We start from the raw sequence: 19,890 nt of genomic DNA, 5'->3' as shown, positions 1-19,890 counted from the left end.
GAAAAAACTTAAAATGAATGGCAGCTGCTCTGAAACAGAGTTGGTATTCAGGCCATATAGGGTAAGATTATCCTGAGACAGCTTTGAATATAGTTAGCACAGCTTCCTTGCAGTGGAATTGATTATCTGGTAGGTCTTTCGCTCTGGCTGCCATAGCCGTAGATCTCAGCTCTGGGCAGACTCGGATGAATCCAGCCCAGGAACTGGGTCTGGCATGGGAGAAAAGCCCATGGGTGGAAAATACACCCAGATAGCACCACTTGAGACCTGGCTGGGTGGATACCAGGTCCTTCCCAACCCTCCCTGCAGAAAGCCCGGCTGTGCCCACTGCTTTCGATGTGGTCCTTTCTGGAGGTGTGCATGTGTGTGTACGGCCACGCAGTGTTCACAGTTGCCAGAAGTGGGGGAAACTGGGATCTCCAAGCTCAATTTTCTTAAATATATTGTCTCAATTCTCTTATTCTCTTTACTCATCTAAAAGGTGACCCCATCAGTGGTGGAGGCCAGTGGACTTTCCCAGACCTGGCAGGGCAAAGCACTGAAAGCAGAAGATGGCACCGCAGCTGTTATAGGATAGTTTATGGCTCTGCTAGTTGTGGGTTTTAGTCATAAATAAGCGAGAAACATATTTATTTCATTCACAATTTTATATGCACTTTAAAAAAAGCAGTATTACCTTTACAAAATGTTAACCCAGGAAGAACATCTTGCTACTAAAAATCTCTCAATATAAAAGGCAGCATTTTAAAAAGTAAAATGCAATATAAAACAGTATAAGCACCTCTCCTATGAAGACAGGCTGAGAGAGTTGGGGTTGTTCAGCCTGGAGAAGAGAAGGCTCCGGGGAGACCTTATAGCAGCCTTCCAGTAACTGAAGAGGGGGGGCTACAAGAAAGCTGGAGAGAGACTTTTTACAAGGGCATGTAGTGATAGGCCAAGGGGTAATGGCTTTAAGCTGGAAGAAGGTAGATTTAGATTAGATATAAGGAAGAAATTTTTCACTATAAGGGTGGTGAGGGACTGGAACAGATTGCCCCAAGAAGTTGTGGATGCCCCAACCCTGGAAGTGTTCAAGGCCAGGCTGGAAGGGGTTTTGAGCAACCTGGTCTAGTGGAAGGTGTCCCTGCCCATGGCAGGGGGTTGGACTAGATGATCTTTAAGGTCCCTTCCAACCCAAACCATTCTAAGATTCTAAAATGATGATAATGAGATAAATGCACGTGCAGAAGGGACTGAAACCCTCCTGCAGCCCTGCCCTCCTCAGTACCTAGGAAAAAGCTCCCTCCAGATTAACCCATCACCCCGGGTTTCATCCAGCCACTTCCCGCAGGGAAATATGGTAGTTACACCAGTCGCCGAGTTGGTGATCTCCACACGCTCCACCAGCCAGCCCGGGGCCAGACCGCTGTTGTCGTGCTCAATCCGGACTTTTTTTAGCTCCCCCATGTCCAGCGTTTCCAAGTAAAACCTGTTGGTTTTGCCCCGCTCAAAAAGGTTCCTGAACTTCTGCTTCAGCGCCCGTTTTCCCGAGTCCCCATTCAACCCGAAGATGGTGATGAACACATTGGCGTCAGTCCCTGCGCCCTTTTCAAAGCCTGTGACCACAATGGTCTCGTATTTGACTGGCACCAAGCTCCGGGCTTTGCTGGCAAAGCTCTCGGTGACCTTGGCACACTCAAAGACTTTGTAGTCCCGTCTCTTGTAACGCAGAGGGATTTTCACATTGCACCTGAAAAAGTATCTGCCAAAGGAAAATTAGCAGCACGTTACGGATGGTACGGATGGCCACTTTATTGGGCAAATGTTATGAACTGGGCATGCTATTAAATTGCATAGTATTAATGCTCTTTCAGTACTTTCCCATATATGTGCTAGCACTAGAGTTTCTCTCTAGAAAGACAGCCGTGATTGAACGTTGCAACTGCAACTGGAAAACCCAACATCTCCCTAAGCAGCCACAGCCACCCCACACATGGGAGGGTTGGTGTGGGGCACTTGTCACCTCTTTTGCCTGTGCAATGGCATGTCCATTTACAGACCCACCGAGGCAGGACGAGCAATCAGCCCCGCAGCTAATGCAGCCCAGCGCTGCCGAGTATAACGGGTCTGAGAGCAGGGAGACCGGCAATTATCCTCACTGATGGTATGGTTAAGGTTGGGCTAGGAACTAGGAAAAAGGGAATGGGAAAGATGGGAGGAGGAGGTTTAAATCCCTCGCTTTCCTCATCTAGATCGCCCAGCCCATCCTTAGCAGGTAAAAAAAGCATCGAGCACAGAAATGATAGGTACCAGATGCCGAAAGCCCTTGGCTCTGCAGTGCTGCCTCTGGTGATGTGCAGGGAGCACATAGCACATCCATAAATTACCGCATACCTGGCACCCGGCCAGAGGCTGGAGCACTCTGCTTTTAATGATGTATTTCATTTCCAATGATGCAGATCATTTCCAAATGAGATTTTCCCTCCTCCCCCGCCTTCACCAAACTGCAGCAGGTCCTCCTGGAGGGACTGTAGCTGGATTGCAGTGCGTGCGCGTAAAATAAACACCTGGAGGAAGGGTTACTGCGGTTCCAGCAGTACTGTGCTTCTTAAGCACTTCCAACCCTTTTGACATTTTCCACAGCCAAAAAGTAAAGCACTCCTTTCTCTGGAAAGAAGCTTTCTAAATGAGAAATTCTGGTGGGAGCAAAATTTTAGGCTCAGGGACAGAAAAACTGCATGAGAGTAGGGTGGAAGGGTTGCCTGATGCTGCAGTTTTATTTCCTGGGCTACATCATATCTCATGGTCTGGAGTTATAATGGAGCATGCCAATCTTCACGAGGGGCAAGAATAAAAAAGATGAGCTTTCCAGCCCTGGGATTTGCAAGAAAAATCTTCTAAATACAGCCCTTTCACATACTAAGATCTACTACTAAAAGGCAAAAATCCCAGTATAATTCAAAACTATTACTGCAGCAATCTCATCACTCTTTTAATTTGGTCTTTGGCTTGACTGGGTGGGTTTTTTTGGATGTTTGTGATTGGGAATACCTGAAGCGAGAGCTTGCTCTCACAGTGCAATCTGCTCCAGTTGAGCGTTTGCAAAGCAAACGCCGCTGTGAAGTGCTGCAGAGCTGGAGCCCTGCTTCAGTGCAATGACAGGCTGCAGGCTTTACCGGTATTTCCTGGCTGCCCTCTTTAATTTAAAACAACCTTAAAAAAACTGCCGCTTTATGAGAAGATCTTTGGCCCCTTCAAAACACAGTGTTTCAGCAGTTTCAGCACGCTCCTGATGAGTTTAGTGCACGGATTTGATTGCACAGCTGGACTTTAAGGGTTCCAGGTTTTTCCCCACCAGGAGAAAAGAACATGTTTTAGTATGTAATTGACTGAGTTTTCATTCAGCAAATATTATTGTGGCTCTTCTGCTGGTTGATTAATTTGCTAGGAGAGACTCTTAGCTCCTTAAAAAAACAACCACTTCAAGGATTTCTTCTTAAACACTCAATTGTCTCAGTTGGAACAAACTCCTTATAGTTAAATTCTTTAGCAGCAATGGATATATCATGGAGAAGAAAAGAAATCCACGATTAACATTGTGGATATTTTCTCTGAAGAGCAGTTTGTTCTGCAAATGGACGATCTTCTCTGGTTCCTGCATAGTCCCTGTGCTATCTGCTCCCTGAGTCGTGAACGTCACTCCTGCCAGAGACAGGGTTCAGACCGAAGGGTATAGGACCTGACGGGCTCAGGGCTCTTCAGACATGCTCATTTTTTTGTCCATGGATGATTTCAGTCATATTCAAATCAGAGTAGCTGAGCTGCATGACTGCAACATCTCCAGTGGGCCTTTTGGACCCTACCAGAAGGATCTCTCATCCAAACTGGTCTGAATCAGAGGTTCAGATTTTGTCTTACTCTCAAGTTTTTTCTAGAAGTTATTTTTACAAGACTCACCTAAAGGCCAGTCTGTGCAGAGCATCCTACAAACCCCTCAAATTTCAGTCAGTCTAAGTATTTCCCTCAAGCTGAGACATTAATTTGTTACAGCTGTGAGATTCACCCAAGCCACCTTGTTTATAAACTTATCCGCACATGCAAATGCCCTCTTTAACAACTCAGAAATTGCACAGGCAAGTCAGGCAGGGATGTTCTGTACCCCACACACCAAACAGCTTGTCTTCAGCTTTCAGAAAGGGATTAAGATTTGGTAACACTTTCCACTATTGCTTAAGTCTGAAATGCTTCAGGAGGATGCATGCAGAGCTGCTCAGCTTCCCCATGCCCTCCTGGAGCGGCTCCTTGCAGATGGGAAGGCACTTACTTGTTGCAAAGCTCCATCTCCGTTATGATAATCTCTTGGACATGCCAGAAGACATCAGCTTTTGCAGATGACTTCTTCCCATCTTTTGGGCAGTGACCAACGCAGATGGCCGCAATATCACCAACGTTCTTTGAGGAAAACTGAAATGTGTCTGTTGCTCCCCTACAGGAAAGAGGGAGCAGCTTCAGTTAGTATCTTGAAGGCTGGCAGTGACTTGTCTCATATGGACATTAAGTAATTTGCATGTGGCTACAGAAGATAGAAGATAAGCCTTCATTTAAAGTCATTTGATTTAACCTACAATCATTCAACACAAAGTATAATTTCCATATTTAAATTTAGTATTATCTCGATTAGGAGTGACACTTCAAATTGTTGCCACTAGGACTTTCCAGGATAAACTTGAGCTGTTCAACATACAAAATCAGTTTGCCTCATTATATATAAAGCTAAAGAATGACTAATTTCCCCTCCGGCACTTACTCATTCATCCTTGACAGATACTGTATCTGTTACACATCTACCCACCATAGCTGTTTTAAATTTGCTAGTTCAGCCACCCTTCCTGAAGCTCAGCTTGAAAACAGTTCAGAGAAACAATAGGTCTCTGTCAAACCCTTGGCTGGCTCCCTGTCATGTCCCCTGCGTGTCTGTTAGATTTCTCTCCTTGGACTGGTCCTTATTCCAACCTGCCTCCAAGGATGGACTGTGACTAATGCTTTGGAGAGTGGTGTCTTTAGCTTCACTGTAGACACCATCAGCTGAAGATCAGGAGGAAGCTCCTCCCGATCTTCCATGTTTCACATGAAATCTCAGCCATTCATACTAGAGTCCACATCATCTGTAATTTCACCTTCCTTTACAGAGCCGCAAGAAAAACCTTTCCTCCCTGCAAAGCAAAAGAACATCAGGAGTGTCCATCACTTCGAAGAGGTTCCCATCTCCTAAGGGCGTGCTCTGTCCTTAAACAACATAGAAAACCCATCTTACATCTGGAGCACTTTGGTTGCACATGGGAGAAGGAATCTGCCCCATGTAACATAGATGTGCCTCCAGCATATCTGCGCACGGAGCCGATATTCAGCTTTCCTCACGCGACAGTGATCTTTCAGCCTTACCCCTCCAGATTCGTCTGGAAAGTCAAATCTGAGCAGCTCTGATGACATGTAGCCTCCAACTATTTTTACTTTCTCTCTGATTCTCACTGCCAGTGAGATGCTGTAAAAGGAACTAAAACCACCTCCAGCGTCCTTCTGCTCCTCCCAGCTCAGAAATGCACAGCCTCCCCGGAGGCTCACCAGAAGCCTGTTTGTATGTACTAATACAAAAGGACACACACACACACGCGCATCATCTACGTTTCCTTTTACCAAACGCCTTTTTCTTATCGTTTTCAAACCTGCTCTGTGTCTGCCCATCAGAAACTGATTTTACATCTTCCTTTTACTCCAGGTGAGAAGCCATTAGGCTTTTTGGAAGGGTGACTCAAAAGAGCATGGCACAAAAGCAACTCTGTAAACCATCCTGGAGAAGAGGTGGCATTTGTGGAAGACGCACTGCTGGTGGGGAGTTCCTCTAGCCCACCACCCTGTCCCACTACCTTTCAAATCTCCTTTTCTTGGAGGAATTTTCCATAAGGAATTCTTTTGAGCGGCCCAGCTTTCCTTCCAAGATGATCCAGATGTTTTCCTTTGTTTCTGCATCCTCTCTGTCGCTTGTTACTGTGACAATCTCATAGGCTTTAAAGCATAATTAACACACACGTTAAACAGAAAAGGAAGAGCAGATGGCCCGAAAGATCTCTTCATTTGGCTGTCACTTTGCTCAAAAACTCTCTTCCTAATATTTAACGCAGCACACAAGAAAGCATTTGCAAAATAAGGATGGAACCACACGGAAATCTGTGGGACTTTTGACTTCTACGTGCTTTCGATTTCATACAGGAATAGGGTACATGAAAAATATGACTACTGCTTGATCAGATAGCAAGAGTAGATGGAGCTGCTCTTGAACAAGCTCTGTCCAGCTCCCTGCTGTGCTAAGCACTCCCTTTTTAACACAGCCCAAACCCTACAGTTTTTGTGCCACCGTTCCTAACAGGGACAGTGGGGGTATCCACGTACCCAACAGGATGTGCTCAGATGCAGTGGTGGCATGTAAGTACCCAAAATGGCGATCACAAGGCTGATTTTTTGCAGGGGCAGAGTGAAATCACACTGAAGTAATGTGATTATTGACTCTCCAGGACTCTCCTGAAGAAGAGCACTGCAGTGCAGGAGTTCTTGAGATGCACTTTGCATATCATCAGCGCAGTTAAATAACTCTTGCTTGCTCGCTCGCTCACCACATTAGACACCAGTGTAATTACCTCAGACTCAGTGGAATTACCCAGAGCAGACCTTGGGCTATGGGGTGTTAAGCTCAGCCATCATGTTCAGCTGGGATACTTGATCTGGCAGCCCAGAACATGTTAAGGAGGAAGCTGGAGCAATGTCACTTACAAAGCTTTAAGGATTGAACTTATTTTCCACCTCAAAGACTCAAGCCCATTATTTCTAATGAGACCATAACCATGTGTCCTCATGGCTTACTGCTGGATTGAATCACTGCAGATGGGCTCTTCTTAGGTTTCAACCCAGAATGAGATCTTTTTCTTCCTCATAAACCTTGATTTGTCTCTTTCTTATCACAGCATTGCACTTTTGAACTAAAGAGTACCTTAAATAATACGACCCTTTCAGCCTGCAAATACAAATGCCAATTGCATAGGAACCCTCAGTGGAGCAGCTTGCAGGAGATGTGGTCCTATGGCCTCTGAGGTCCCTCAGCAAATGCCACAGGTCAACTCTAATCTTACCGGTCCGTTCCTTCAGTTCCAGGATGTCATTATTGGCACAAGCCAGTTCCCTTATGAGCTGCCCATCGTCTTCACCTTTAGCCAGCCAGCGATCACACTGGAAGCGAAATGTCTTGTCCATGGCAGAGTCCTTCACGTCAATATATTCCAAGTGCCAACCTGGTGCGATTCCTAATAAAACAACAAAATAAAAAAAGATTTGGATATTTTCACATAGCTGGGGTAAGGAGGTCAGATACCTCTCCTCAAGAGCACACTGCTGGTACTAGAAATTATCTATATTTGCTTCAAATAATGTCACCAGTGAACATGATGTTGTTCTGATACCAAAAGCAATGACAACCTCCTCGAGACCATAATGTGATCCCCCTTCTAGAGTCAGGCCATGCTTTTGCGAGAGTCGCTGGCTTTTGATCAGATATAAGGGTGTTGGAGCATGGTCCTGGACAAGCTAGGTTTCAAGCTCTCTGGGCAAGGGGCCATATCTTGTCCTTGTCCACGACTTTGCAAGAGATGGGGCTTCTGCAGTACCAGTAGCAGCAGCAGTGAACAGGGAGAGCCAGGGCCGGCGTGCCGCCGTCAACACACCAACACAGGAATCGTCCCAGAAAGAAGAACTACTGTGGCTTAGGGACAACAAACCCTTACAAAGACCCAGGGAAATCAGGGCCCTGCAGAACTCTTTGCCAGAGCCAGAAGCATGAAATCTCCTGGAAAGCAGAGGGTTTGGGGGCAAAAGTTAATGGAGCAGCTTCTGTCACAGAAACTGCTGCTGATTCTTCCTTCCATTTTAAGGAGAATGTGAAGCCTTAAAGCCAAAAGAAAGATATGAGTTCATGTTCCACCTAACCCCCACCCCTCCACCACACGTCTGTAGTTACTAAAAAAGACATAGCAGTGTGTGCATGGTTTGTGGTGGTTCCTTCATGTTTTGGGAGTGCTAGTTGGCCACAAGCTGTAGGGTTTAGTGTCTTTCTCTACAGCCTGCATTACCCCAAACCCTTCATATTTGGATTTGAAGGTCAGAAGGTAAATTACAACTCGCTCCTTTAACCCTGCCAGCTAGCCCATGCAAGGAAATTACCCATGCTATCCTGACTTTGCCAAGCAACCTGGGTGAATTCACTAATGCTGTTACTGGACATGAACACAGGACAGGCTAAAGTGATGGATGCTCCAGCAGGGACCACCAAATCACACCTAACTTTTGCCTTGGGGCCTTCTGAGGAGTCATAGCTCCATTTTAGTTTTCTAATTCCTTTTTTTTCTTTTTCCCCCAGTGGAAAAGCAACTTGAAAATGAAGAAAAGGGCATTTGGGAACATTTTTCTGATTTCTTTGTTGAAATAGAAGAAGCCCTTGTTGAGCTTGGGGGCATGGGAGGTTCTGACAGTTCTACTTACAAGTCCTGTTATTAGTCAGACAAAGAAAGGTTATATTCATGATAAGAGATCTCTGCTGACTTATTATTTACATCCCAGAGACATTAAACAGCTCTTGCTCTTCCAAGAACTCACTGCCATGTGTCTACTTCCTTAGTCTGCAAATATTAATCTTCTTTAGCCCTGGAAAGAAAATGACGGCACCTTTTTGACTTGTTTGTCAACAAGTCACCCTGCTCCTGTGGACGCCGATCTCTCCACACCACGTGTTGGCAGTTCCCTACCAGCCTCACAGCCATTCCTGTTTTGTATTTTGGCTTCCTGAACCGTCTTCAAGCTAGGAAATTGCCCGCTACAAAGCACAGACCTCAACCAAAGCCACCACTTGCCCCTTAAATTTCGGGGGCACAGAACTGCAGAATCATTGTGGCTGGAAGGGACCTCTGGAGAATGTCTAGTCCAACCCCCTGCTTAGAGCAAGCTCAGCTAAAGCAGGGTGCTCAGGGCTGTGTCTGGTCAGGTTTTGAATATCTCCAAGGATAGAGATTCCACAACCTCTCTGGGCAACCCATGCCAGTGGTTGATTACCCATGCAGAGAAAAAAGCTTTTTTCTTATGTTTAAATGGAATTTCCTGTATTTCAATTTGTGCCCGTTGCCTCTTGTCCAGTCAGCGGGCACTGCTGAGAGAAGTCTGGCTCTATCTTCTTTACTCTCCCCATCAGCTACTTGTACACATCAATAAAATCCCTCTGAGCCTTGTCTTCTCCAAGTTGAACATTCCCAGCTCTCTCAGCCTCTCCTCATACAACAGATGCTCCAATTCCTTGTGAGCGGAATTCCAGTGAATGTCACCTCCAGTGAATGGCCACATAGACTCTCTCCAGTACGTCCTTGTCTCTCCTGAACTGGGAGGACAGTGCTATGTGCCAATGACAAGACCCGTGCAAATACCACGGGTGAGGCACCCAGGCAGGGGAATTGGATGCACCACCCAAACATGCAAGACCTCCTCCAGGCTCCAGCAGCAGGACAAAGCTACAACAGGAAAGGAAACAGGTACAACAGGAAAGGAAACGATATTCCATACGGATGTTAGCCCAGAGGCATCAAATCCTCAGCACAAGGTTTTGGGGGTGGGCTGGCACAGTACCTTCACATATCCTCACCAGTTTACTGCCTCCTGGGCAGATCTTACCAAGCTCCCCAGGGCTCTAACTGGAGCAACTTGCCTTTTGGGGCTGTTTTGAAATGTATTCTAAACATGTTAGCAGTGTCAGCCGTTAATCTTTTTGGCAGGCTCATTTCCATTTAAGTTCAATGAACATCGCTGCAGCATATTCAGGAGGCTGCCCTGCTTCTACCAAAACTTTAGTTAAAACAGTCCAGGATGAAAGAAAGAAAACATCCCATCCTTCTCCAGCGAGAGAGATCAATGACTGCAGACTGGGATAGAATAAATTGGTGATCTTAGTCCTGTCGCCAGCAGTGAAGAGCATGATTGGGACAGGATCAGTGCTAAGCAGTGGTATCAGAAAAGAGAATGGATGAGATGCACATACCCCCCTCCCTCTTCTCTAGCGTGGTCCCAGCAGCCGCTCACCAGGAAAGCTGCAAAAAACCCCAGCTCTTTTATCACAGGGAGACATGGGCCAGAGCTCACTTTCCAGCACGTGTTGGAGTTGAGGGCAAAGCATGCACAAAGTGCAGCTTTTACCCATATTTCCCTGCAAAAGATGCATTTATCAGCTCTGGGCTATTTAAAGAGCAAGCTCTGGGCTCTGTCAGGGGGTCGACACTGAAAAGCAAATACCAACAGGGTGTCCCTTACAGCACAAGCATACCTCGAATCAAGGAGCTGGCGGGTCGCTCTTAGAAAAATGGTGCTACTGCCCCAAAGCATCCTCCTGTCTGCTTTAAAGGAAAAATATTTCTCTTCCCTCTCACTAGAATTGGTGTTTCCTTTTTCCTGTTTTCCTTCCTGATGGTTAGCAACTTAAATTAGATTAGGAGACCTGGAAGCTGTAGAAGTATCCTATATTGCTTTTCATTTCTCAAGAGAAATAATTGACCCCAGGTGAATGCTGTACTGGCTATGGCCAGAGCAGCACATCTTCCCACCCTGTCCATGTGCCCTGGTGCCAGGAGCGGTGTCACATCAAGGGTTTCACTGCCACAGCATTAAACCCCGTTTAAAATGGAAGGATTGGTTCAGGGCTGAAGAAACTATTCTGCTTTACCAGACAAGGTATTGTTCTTCTCTCGTTTCAGAGTGAGAAAAGATACATTTAATTTCTTTTTGCATTGATCTGGAAAAAAATGCAAAGTCCAATAATGCACAGAGTCTAAATATGAGACTTTCCCCCTGCTGAGCTGGCTCTGTGCACTGGGAAGCACATCAGTGGAAGGGGAAGAAACCGTGTTTCCAATCCACTTTTCAGGTCATGAAATCCTGGTTTCAGGATATTACCCTGTTTACACCTTCTGTTCCTGTGTGGCTTTTCAGAGCAATGGGCTCAGAGACATTACAGCCCCTAAGAAACAACAGGAAAGGAAACGATATTCCATACGGATGTTAGCCCAGAGGCATCAAATCCTCAGCACAAGGTGGTTTATGGAGTGGGCATCAGTGAAGGAGTGAGGAAGAGGAGCCAGAAAAGTGGTGTGGACGTAGCAGGGTGGAAAGACTTTCCAAGGTCCTGTCCACTGCTCACACAGCCCGGCTGCGCGGGAGAAACTGGAGGATCTCTGCAGCGATGGCTCATCAGCCTTTTCCCTGGATACTGTTGGATGGTGGATCCTGATCCGCCGTGAAAACCACAGCTGCTCCATCACTCAACCTCCGATGCTTGCAGGAGAGGCAGCGCAGATCTGTTTGTATCCCATTGGCACCTCGATCAACAGTACAAGGAGAACAAAGGCTCGGGAACAAATCAGCCACACAAATGCCTTGGAGAGCATCGTGGGCTTTTCTGCAGTGACACCAGCACAAACCAGCACCACTACATTTGTCACCATTACTGCTTTGGCGCAGAAGGGAAGAAATAGCACATATCTGAGCAGTTCCTGCTTGATTATGCAGGTCTCAGCCTTTAAAATAGTTCAGCCACCACTGTGCCTTTGTGGAAGATCCCCCATCACCATAACAAGTGTTCAATGTTTGTAACAAAAGGTACTTCACTCCAGGCCTGTTTTGCTGCCATCGAAATCCCCAGCAGCAAACCTGCCCTAATAAAACCCATGGCTGTGCCATGTAGGCTCCTTAATGGTCCGCAGCTGGAAGTGACATTTTCAATAGCATGCAAAACATTTCAAATGTAATTAGAGGAGAAGAGCTTTGGGGAAAACAGAATCACTTTGCTCGCTTGACTCCGGCAGTTGTATAATTTAATGTCATGTAGGGAAATGTATTCTCTTCCCCTAGTGTCCTTATTCAAAAGAGCAGTTATTTGTCCCTTTTATCCTCCTTTCCAAAAGGGCCCAAGATGACAACTGCGTGATGTTGGGCAAGGATCTTCTGTGAACATCTGCAAGGTCTTCAGAGGACCATCTTGCCTTTTTTCCAGCCGATGCTAAAAGTCTCTGATTTCCTGACGTTGGACAGACAGGTTGGATCGTAAGCTCCTTGTCATGCATTTCTGCAGTGATTAGCGCAATGGGGTTTGACTTTAGAAGGAGTAGATGTAACACAGATAATGAACTTACCGCTTCATTTAACTAAAAACCCAACTTGCAGCACCAGAAATTTCCTTTGCCCCTCTTGGGAACAGCCACCACTTGCCCAGCCTACATTCACCCCTAAAATATTAATCTATTCTGACACATGCAGAAACATGGGAGGATGGGAGAAAAAGAGTGAGAATGAACCAAGTCTGGGTGGGTTCACCACTCACCAGGCACCTGGTCCCTGACCTTGCTTTAATGAAGATTACTATTTCTTGCAAAGAGAGAGCTGGTGGGATTAAATCTGTGATGGCAGAACTACATCCAGGCTCGGGTACACACGTGTCCATGATGTTAAACTGTCTCCACTCTTTGCAGCCATATTCATCAACTTTCCTCTCTACCCCTTGTCTATCTGTAGCAGATCTTCTTTGGTTTGGTTTTGAAGGCAGTTGATGCCCGATCAAGGATAATATTTGTCATTATTGGTGCTTATGTTCCCGTAAGTGTAAAGTAAAAATCCTGCTTGGGACATTGACCGCTCAGGCACCAGTGAAGAATTGCTGTTGCCCAGCCATTCACAACCATCAACCAGCACTGCTCAGCCCCCTAATTGCGTTTTTTTTTTAATTTTCACATTTTCTGAAACATAAAGTCATGACCATTGCAAAGACAGTTCATCAGCCTTGTGTCCTCTGACATTATTTATCCCCTGCCTGGTTAGATGACCATCCATTCCTAAACCCCACCACATAAGACAACACCCAGAAAGTGGTGGAAATTTTGATAGCAGCGTCGGATCGCTAGAAATGGAGCATTAATTGTGAGGTGTTAAAATCATAGCATCTAGCTTTGCATCAGTACATCTCAAAACACTTTAAGAAGGTGAATAATTTTTATCCCTAATTTACATAATTGAAAATGAGGTACAGGGATGTGATTTACGCAAGGTCATTCAGCAAGCCAGTGGCAGAATAAAAATAGATCCCTTTTGTATATCTCTACTTTAGGATCATGTTGGTTCACACCACAACATTTCTCATCAGGGCAGACAGGCAATGTAAAACCTCTCACAACCTTTAACAAAGCAAAAGATTAAGACTTGGGACAGCTTTAGAAAATAGGTCCCCTGCCCCCCTTCTCTGTTGTCTATGCAACTTGTTCAGTCCAGGATCCGACCCCAGTCAAAACCACCCATAAATTACTCTCAGACACTGCCTCCCCCCAATCGTACAGATAAACGACTCCTGTGCAAAAACACTTAACAACTCAGAGTGAAGATATAACAGTTTCTCAGATGATATTCCTGCAATTGAAGTGTGTTTTGTGTTTTATTGAGGGGTACTTGATGCAAAAGCATTTAAGAAGGGTGCAGGATAATTTGTCCCTAAGAGGAGCAAAGGAGGCTTGTAGAAAAGAGAAGCTTTTACAGACTTGATAATTTTACAGCTATATCTGGGCTTTTGGGCTCTTTCCACTCTGTAGTGAAGGGTTCTGCAGTTAGAGGAGATTGGGAAGAAATGAATGACTGTGCAAGGTCAACACTGAAGTCTTCGCCTTCTCTCCAAGTCTGCTGTTTTATTTGCTTACATATTTTTTTTTCTACTTTATGTCAACTCTGGACTGTGAGATCTTTGCAGTGTCTTCTGCTTGCACTGTAATGCCTGTAGCACATCTTTGTGATAGGACTGTTGAGTGTAAGGAAAAAACCTGTCATTGAAGAGAGACAAAGTTGCATGGCATGTGAGGAGGGCTGTGCGGGTCAGTGCTGGGGTCTCCCAAGGGGTTGAAGCCAGGTTTGGGCAATCTGAAGGACTAAGCAGCCACAGCATGGTTGCTGGCAAGCTACACAGGTCTACAGCTTGCATGGCCATTTGTGCCTTGTCTAAGGTGTTGACTTCATCCAGAAAGATGCAGGAGTTGACATTGTCTTCCTCTGTACTGAGCCATCAACAAAACAGGGGGGATGATGGACTCTCCTTTCCCTGGGAAGTTTTACGCATCTATTTCTCTTCTTCTCACTTTTTATTTAAAGCAGAAACTATTCAACAAATCTGCCCCATAGATCAACAGATTTTATGAGGCACCAGTCAAGCACTGAGAAGAGGGCTTAGAAAAGCCCTTCTCAAGTCTGATAGCTGAGCAAATCCTTACAAAGGCCTAAAAAGGCAGATCTTTAGCTTTCTTTTAATAAGTTATGGCCTACAAGTGCCCAAAAGGCTTGGAATCATGTCCATGAATTGCAGAACCATATCCCTGGAAAAACTGTGTGCTGTGAATTGCCTGAGCAATTTAAGATCTGATCCAAGAAACTGCTCCTTAAAAAGGTAGTTCCTTCAGAGAAAGAAAAGGAAAAACAAGGGTATACTAACGTTTTTGACTTGGGTCCAGATCAAGAAAGGGGAATAAGATACTTTCTCGACTGGAAGAGCCACCCAAAAGGAGTCACAGGGGCAGTTAGGCTATTTAAAACTCAATTAGACAATGTTCATAGCAGTTGGTGTAATTGATAAAAGGTCCCTGTTGAAGCAAAAAAGAAGTTGGGCTGCATAACCTTGTTATTTACTTCTGCCTTTGCTCCTATAACAACACAGAGAAGTCTGGTTTATCCATAATTAGACTCTTCCTGGCTCCCCTTGGCTGATGGCAACTGAGATAATCAAGAATCTGAAATTAATGACTTTAGAAAGACTGCTTATCATCTGGGTTCAAATTTACTCAGGCAGATGAGGAAGCTAAATCCAGATTTCATGTATCTCCTTGTTGCAAGGAGAAAAAGGCAACAAAAAAAAAGGGGGAAAAAAGCTTTTTCTAGGTAAATAATTCCATTACTGAAATACTGAGAAACTTTAAGCCATTCTTCCAGAATGGTGATTTAGTCCTTAAACCAGAGGAAAAATTGAGGCCTATATTTAGAAAGCCAGCATTTCTACAGACCTACAGATACTGATCTTGCATAAATGTAGAAGTAAATGAACTGAGATATGAGAAAATACATAGTGCCTATCTGAGATCAGGAGATAGGGAGTCTGGAAATGATTAAATTTGTTCAGGGAGTCTAAATATATTAGGTCGAACATCAATATCTCAAAGTAAACAGGGGCAAGATAAAAAGACATGGAGCAAAACGTAAAACTAAATTTCATTCACAGCAATTCATTGTTACCAGACTTTCGCTGGTGAGCTCTAAACATCTAAAAAATCAGGAACAAGTTCCTTGAAGATGCAGTTGCAAAGTCTCTAAACTGCCTGTTTTGAAATGAGCATCAACTTCCTAATCGATTTTACTGAAGTCATAGGAATTAGACGGGGGTTTCACTCCTCCTTTATATGTCATACAGAGATGCCACTCAGCACTTTTTGTGGAGAAAACAACATTTAAAAACATTAAAGTGAGACCATAAAACTGACGTGCTTTTCCAGAGGAGGCAAACGCAGTGTTTGCAATTTAAAGACCTTCTGACAGTCTTCGCCATTGCAATTACTGTCTCTTCAACTCTGAACACCCCACTGCAGTCAAATTCCAGTGAAAGGATAAACAAAAGCGGGATGTGAACTGGGAGCAAAGCCACTGCAGCAAAACTTTGCTGATGGGGATGGACGCTGAGCTGAACTTCATGGCAAAGTAGCCACCTTAGGCAAGCCATTTAAATGTATTTTATCCTGAAATGGGGGCAGTTTGGTTGACTTCTTGCTGGGACCAGGTGACGTCTGAAAGAAAAAGAAGCCTCGTGATGGTTAGTAGTTCCCTTAACTAGCCTATAGGTGTTAAAGGCACCTACTGTGAGTCAAAACAGGCTGATGCTTTCATTAAGGCTGATTATTAAGAAAATTAGGAAAAGAACATCATCCATGTTCCAAGTATTCAGCATGTAAATCACAGAATCACTAAGGTTGGAAAAGACCTGTAAGATCATCAAGTCCAACCACCAACCCAACCCCACCATGCCCACTAAACCATGTCCCACAATGCCTCGTCCACATGTTCCTTGAACACCTCCAGGGATGGTGACTCCACCACCTCCCTGGGCAGCCTGTTCCAGTGCTTCACCACTCTCTCAGTAAAGAAATTTTTCCTAATATCCAGCCTGAACCTCCCCTGGAGCAACTTGAGGCCATTTCCTCTTGTTCTGTCGCTAGTCACTTGGGAGAAGAGACCAACACCCACCTCTCTGCAACCCCCTTTCAGGTAGCTGTAGAGAGCGATGAGGTCTCCCCTCAGCCTCCTCTTCTCCAGACTGAACAACCCCAGCTCCCTCAGCCGCTGTGAGGAGCAATGAGGTAGGCCAGTGTGAGGCTGAGTCTTTCACAGACCATTGGCAGAGAACCATTTAGTCCAAAAATGAAAAAAAGCTAACGAAAGAATGATCAACATCTGACAGCTCAAAGTGCTGGTAAATACAAGCACATTTTTATTTAATACCCAAAGTCCCCCAAGCATCTGACAAAAAACATACATGACCCTCGACCCCCTGACCCCATTACTCCTTTGCAAAAAACAGAGCCAGGAATTTCTAACCAGTGGCACAGCCAATTTATATAAATTATATAGAGAGATCAGGCATATATGCAAAGGATAGCTACAGCCTGGGATCCCAGCAGTAATAAATACTCTACCTACCCAACAAACTGTCGTGCTGCATTGTGTGCAGTTTTAGATAGGATATGCCTTTCACATGACTAATGCAAGAACAATGAAGACAACATATGTTATGATTTAAACTATAGTTGTCCTTCTTTCTGGAGGAAAAACAAGTACATTTTTGTTGAACAAAACCTAAGCATGTTGTTTGTCCAAGGCTTAGCCCTGCAGTCAGCTAAGACTGGTAAAAGCCCTGTTAACTATTATTTAGAAATGGAAACCAGTGATATGAGGGAAATAAGGAAAGAGAATATGAGGTTGCAATGTGTATTTATATTCATAAATGTGAAGCATTTTTTCAGGTTCTGGACACATGGTATACTATTTTAGCTGACTTGTAGTGACTATCTGGGTACGTGCTCTTAGCCCACAGCAAATTTAAGCTAATTGAGCCTATTTACTGCTTAGCCTAAGGCTAAACTCTGTTACTTCCCTTTGCCACCAACCAAGAGCATGCAAATAGCAATTACCATAGCTCAGCTGCCACGTGGTAACTCCCCAACCTGTATCAACATCATCAGTGGCAGGGAGAAGGGGAACCGTGATCACTTCTGCAAGAAGGAAAAGGCAGCAAAACTGCCTAGATTAACAGCATTTGCTTGTCACGCAAGGGAGAGCAGAGCTGTGGGCCTCATTGCCACGGGATGCCGTGGGTGCTAAATGTCTCCTGGAGAGTCTGGACAAGCACTTGAATGAGAAAATTCACTGAAAGTTACTTAACGGACAAAAATGATATCCAGTTCAGATGTTCTGAGCTACGCATAGTAAGATGCAGAGGATTGGGAAAGGATTACACACGCTTGCTCAGTTCCTCCTCTTCCTCAGGCACCCGGTGATGCTGCTGTTGCAAACAGCTGCTGGGCTCCACAGACCCTCCGTCTGACCCAGTTCTTATCTCCCTACATGCCAGCCTGTTCGCGTGCCTGAGCCCTAAGGATCAGCTCTGACCTGGTGGGTGTATTTCATCCTGTTAACATGACCGATCACTGGGGAGCCACAATGCCTCTTGAGGAAAACGTTCTCTTTGTAGACATTTTAGCTGGTAATATATTTGAAAACGAATTTGCAAGTCCATGTTGCTTTCTTGCTGCTCTCCGAAGGACATCCAAACCACCCTTGCAACTGCAGAGACGCCTGTTTGCTGAGCTAAAACTCCAGTGGGTGTTTTGATAGCCCTTTCCATTTCAGCATCTAAACCGCAGATTCAAGGAATAAGTGTTTTGGCAACTAAAATCAGGTAAAATGGTCTCCCTTACTGCATTCAGCACCAGCTATTGTAATGGTTTCGGCTGGGATGGAGTTAATTTTCTTCCTAGTAGCTGGTGTAGCACTGTGTTTTGGGTTTAGGGATGAGAATAGTGTTGATAACACACTGATGTTCTAGTTGGTGCTGAGCAGTGCTTACACTAAGTCTAGGATTTTTCAGCTTCTCACACTGCCTGCCGGGTGCACAAGAAGCTGGGAGGGGACAGCTGACCCAAACTGGCCAAAGAGATATTCCATACCATACGAAGTCATGCTGAACAAAAATGAGGAGCAGGACCGCTGTTCAGGCACTGGCTGGGCATCGGTCAGCGGGTGGTGAGCAATTGCATTATGCATCACTTGTTCTGTATATTCCTTTATCATTATTATTATTATTATTATTATTATTATTATTATTTTCTTCCTTTTCTGTCCTATTAAACTGTTTTTATCTCAACCCACGAGCTTTACTTTTTCTCCGATTCTTTCCCCCATCCAACTGCGGGGGGAGTGAGTGAGCGGCTGTGTGGTGCTTAATTGCCAGTTGGGTTAAACCACGCCAGCTATATAACATGATGTTATAGAGCTTAAACAACTAAATTGTCCTGTGTTTTGTGAGTGACAAATATGAGCCTGAAGCTTGCAGTGGCTGGGACTAAACAATCATGAAGCCAGATGAGGTGGGTGGTCATATTTCCCATATTTTCCTAACTGATTTATCCTTTTTTTTTTTTTTTTTTTTTGAATAACAGTATGGAGGCAAACTTCCAGTGGGAGACTCTGACCCAGAGGTAGCATCTTTTATTAATATTGCATGACATGCAGCCTTCTCCAGCTGCCACAACTTGGAGAAGTCAAGGAGATGATGGCCAGAACATGTCCATACTGACATATAACCACAGCCCAGCCATAAACCAGCTGCCTCAGTACAACCAGGTAACGACTGGGTAGTCCTGCTGCCATTCCTCCCAAGACTTCAAGAAATACTCCTGCCCAAACAGCCTTGTTAATACTGACCCAGGTGGGTCTATGGGAACCATCAAGCTTCACATTTGGGCTGCAACAAGGGCCTGCCATTAGCGAGTAAGTCATTGTTAATGCAAGATCGTCTCTTTCAGATGAAGATGGGATGGGATGAGACGTCATCACAGCAGTGTGAGTGATGCATTTGTTACAAGATGCTGCTTGGTGCCTGAATAATACAAATGACTACGACAGTGCTGCTCTGCTTTTTTATGAAACCAGTTTGGATGTCCAGCAGCAGGGAAATGTCAGAATCTCTCTCAGCAGGGTACTGCACACTCACCATCTGATGTAGTGATTTTAATAAAGACAGACACAGATCTTTATTTCTGTCTTTTAAAGCTCACTGTGTTATGCCAGGCTGCATTACCCCGTGTGCCGGTGTCAGGCTGATAGCATTAAATGGCTAGGAAAGTGCCATACTGGCCTGTGAAAAAGGTGTTGCATTAATAGAGTCGGTGTGTTGGGATAACAGGCTGGATGGCTTTGCCTTGGAGGAGCTGTCGTTATCGTTGCTGCAGTGGTGGCTGTAAGCTCTGACTGAAGCTGGGGACCTATTAGAGCAGATATTACACCAGCGCCTGGGGAGACGGTCTCCTGCATGAAGGGGGTATGTCTAGACAGGCAAGCTGGGACACAGGATCCAGGTAAAATCCTTGAGATTACCCAGCCTGCAGCAGAGCTGGGGACAGTGCCCTCAGCCTGCCCCATGTCCACGGGAGGGGATGTGCTTCCTCGAGTGAAAATGTTGTCCCGACCTCTCCCACCCCCCCAAGT

The 19,890-nt window shown here is 45.1% G+C and overlaps 1 protein-coding gene across 1 annotated transcript in view; it reads right to left on the bottom strand.

Annotated features, from left to right (window-relative positions):
• Nucleotides 1-1,260: 1,260 nt before the first annotated feature.
• Nucleotides 1,261-19,890, bottom strand: part of LOXHD1 (lipoxygenase homology PLAT domains 1) — a 78,670-nt gene continuing 60,040 nt past the window's right edge. Inside the window, exons 22-25 of the mRNA XM_059834123.1 lie at nt 7,161-7,331; nt 5,904-6,042; nt 4,304-4,465; nt 1,261-1,741 (exon numbers count right to left, since the gene is read on the bottom strand). Coding sequence (XP_059690106.1) covers nt 1,261-1,741; nt 4,304-4,465; nt 5,904-6,042; nt 7,161-7,331 — 953 coding nt within the window. The remainder of the gene's footprint in view (nt 1,742-4,303; nt 4,466-5,903; nt 6,043-7,160; nt 7,332-19,890) is intronic.

Source organism: Gavia stellata, chromosome Z (genome assembly GCF_030936135.1).
Source record: "Gavia stellata isolate bGavSte3 chromosome Z, bGavSte3.hap2, whole genome shotgun sequence".
Taxonomy (NCBI): domain Eukaryota; kingdom Metazoa; phylum Chordata; class Aves; order Gaviiformes; family Gaviidae; genus Gavia; species Gavia stellata.
Note: the sequence above shows the minus strand (reverse complement) of the source record. Positions and strands in the feature narration are given on the sequence as shown.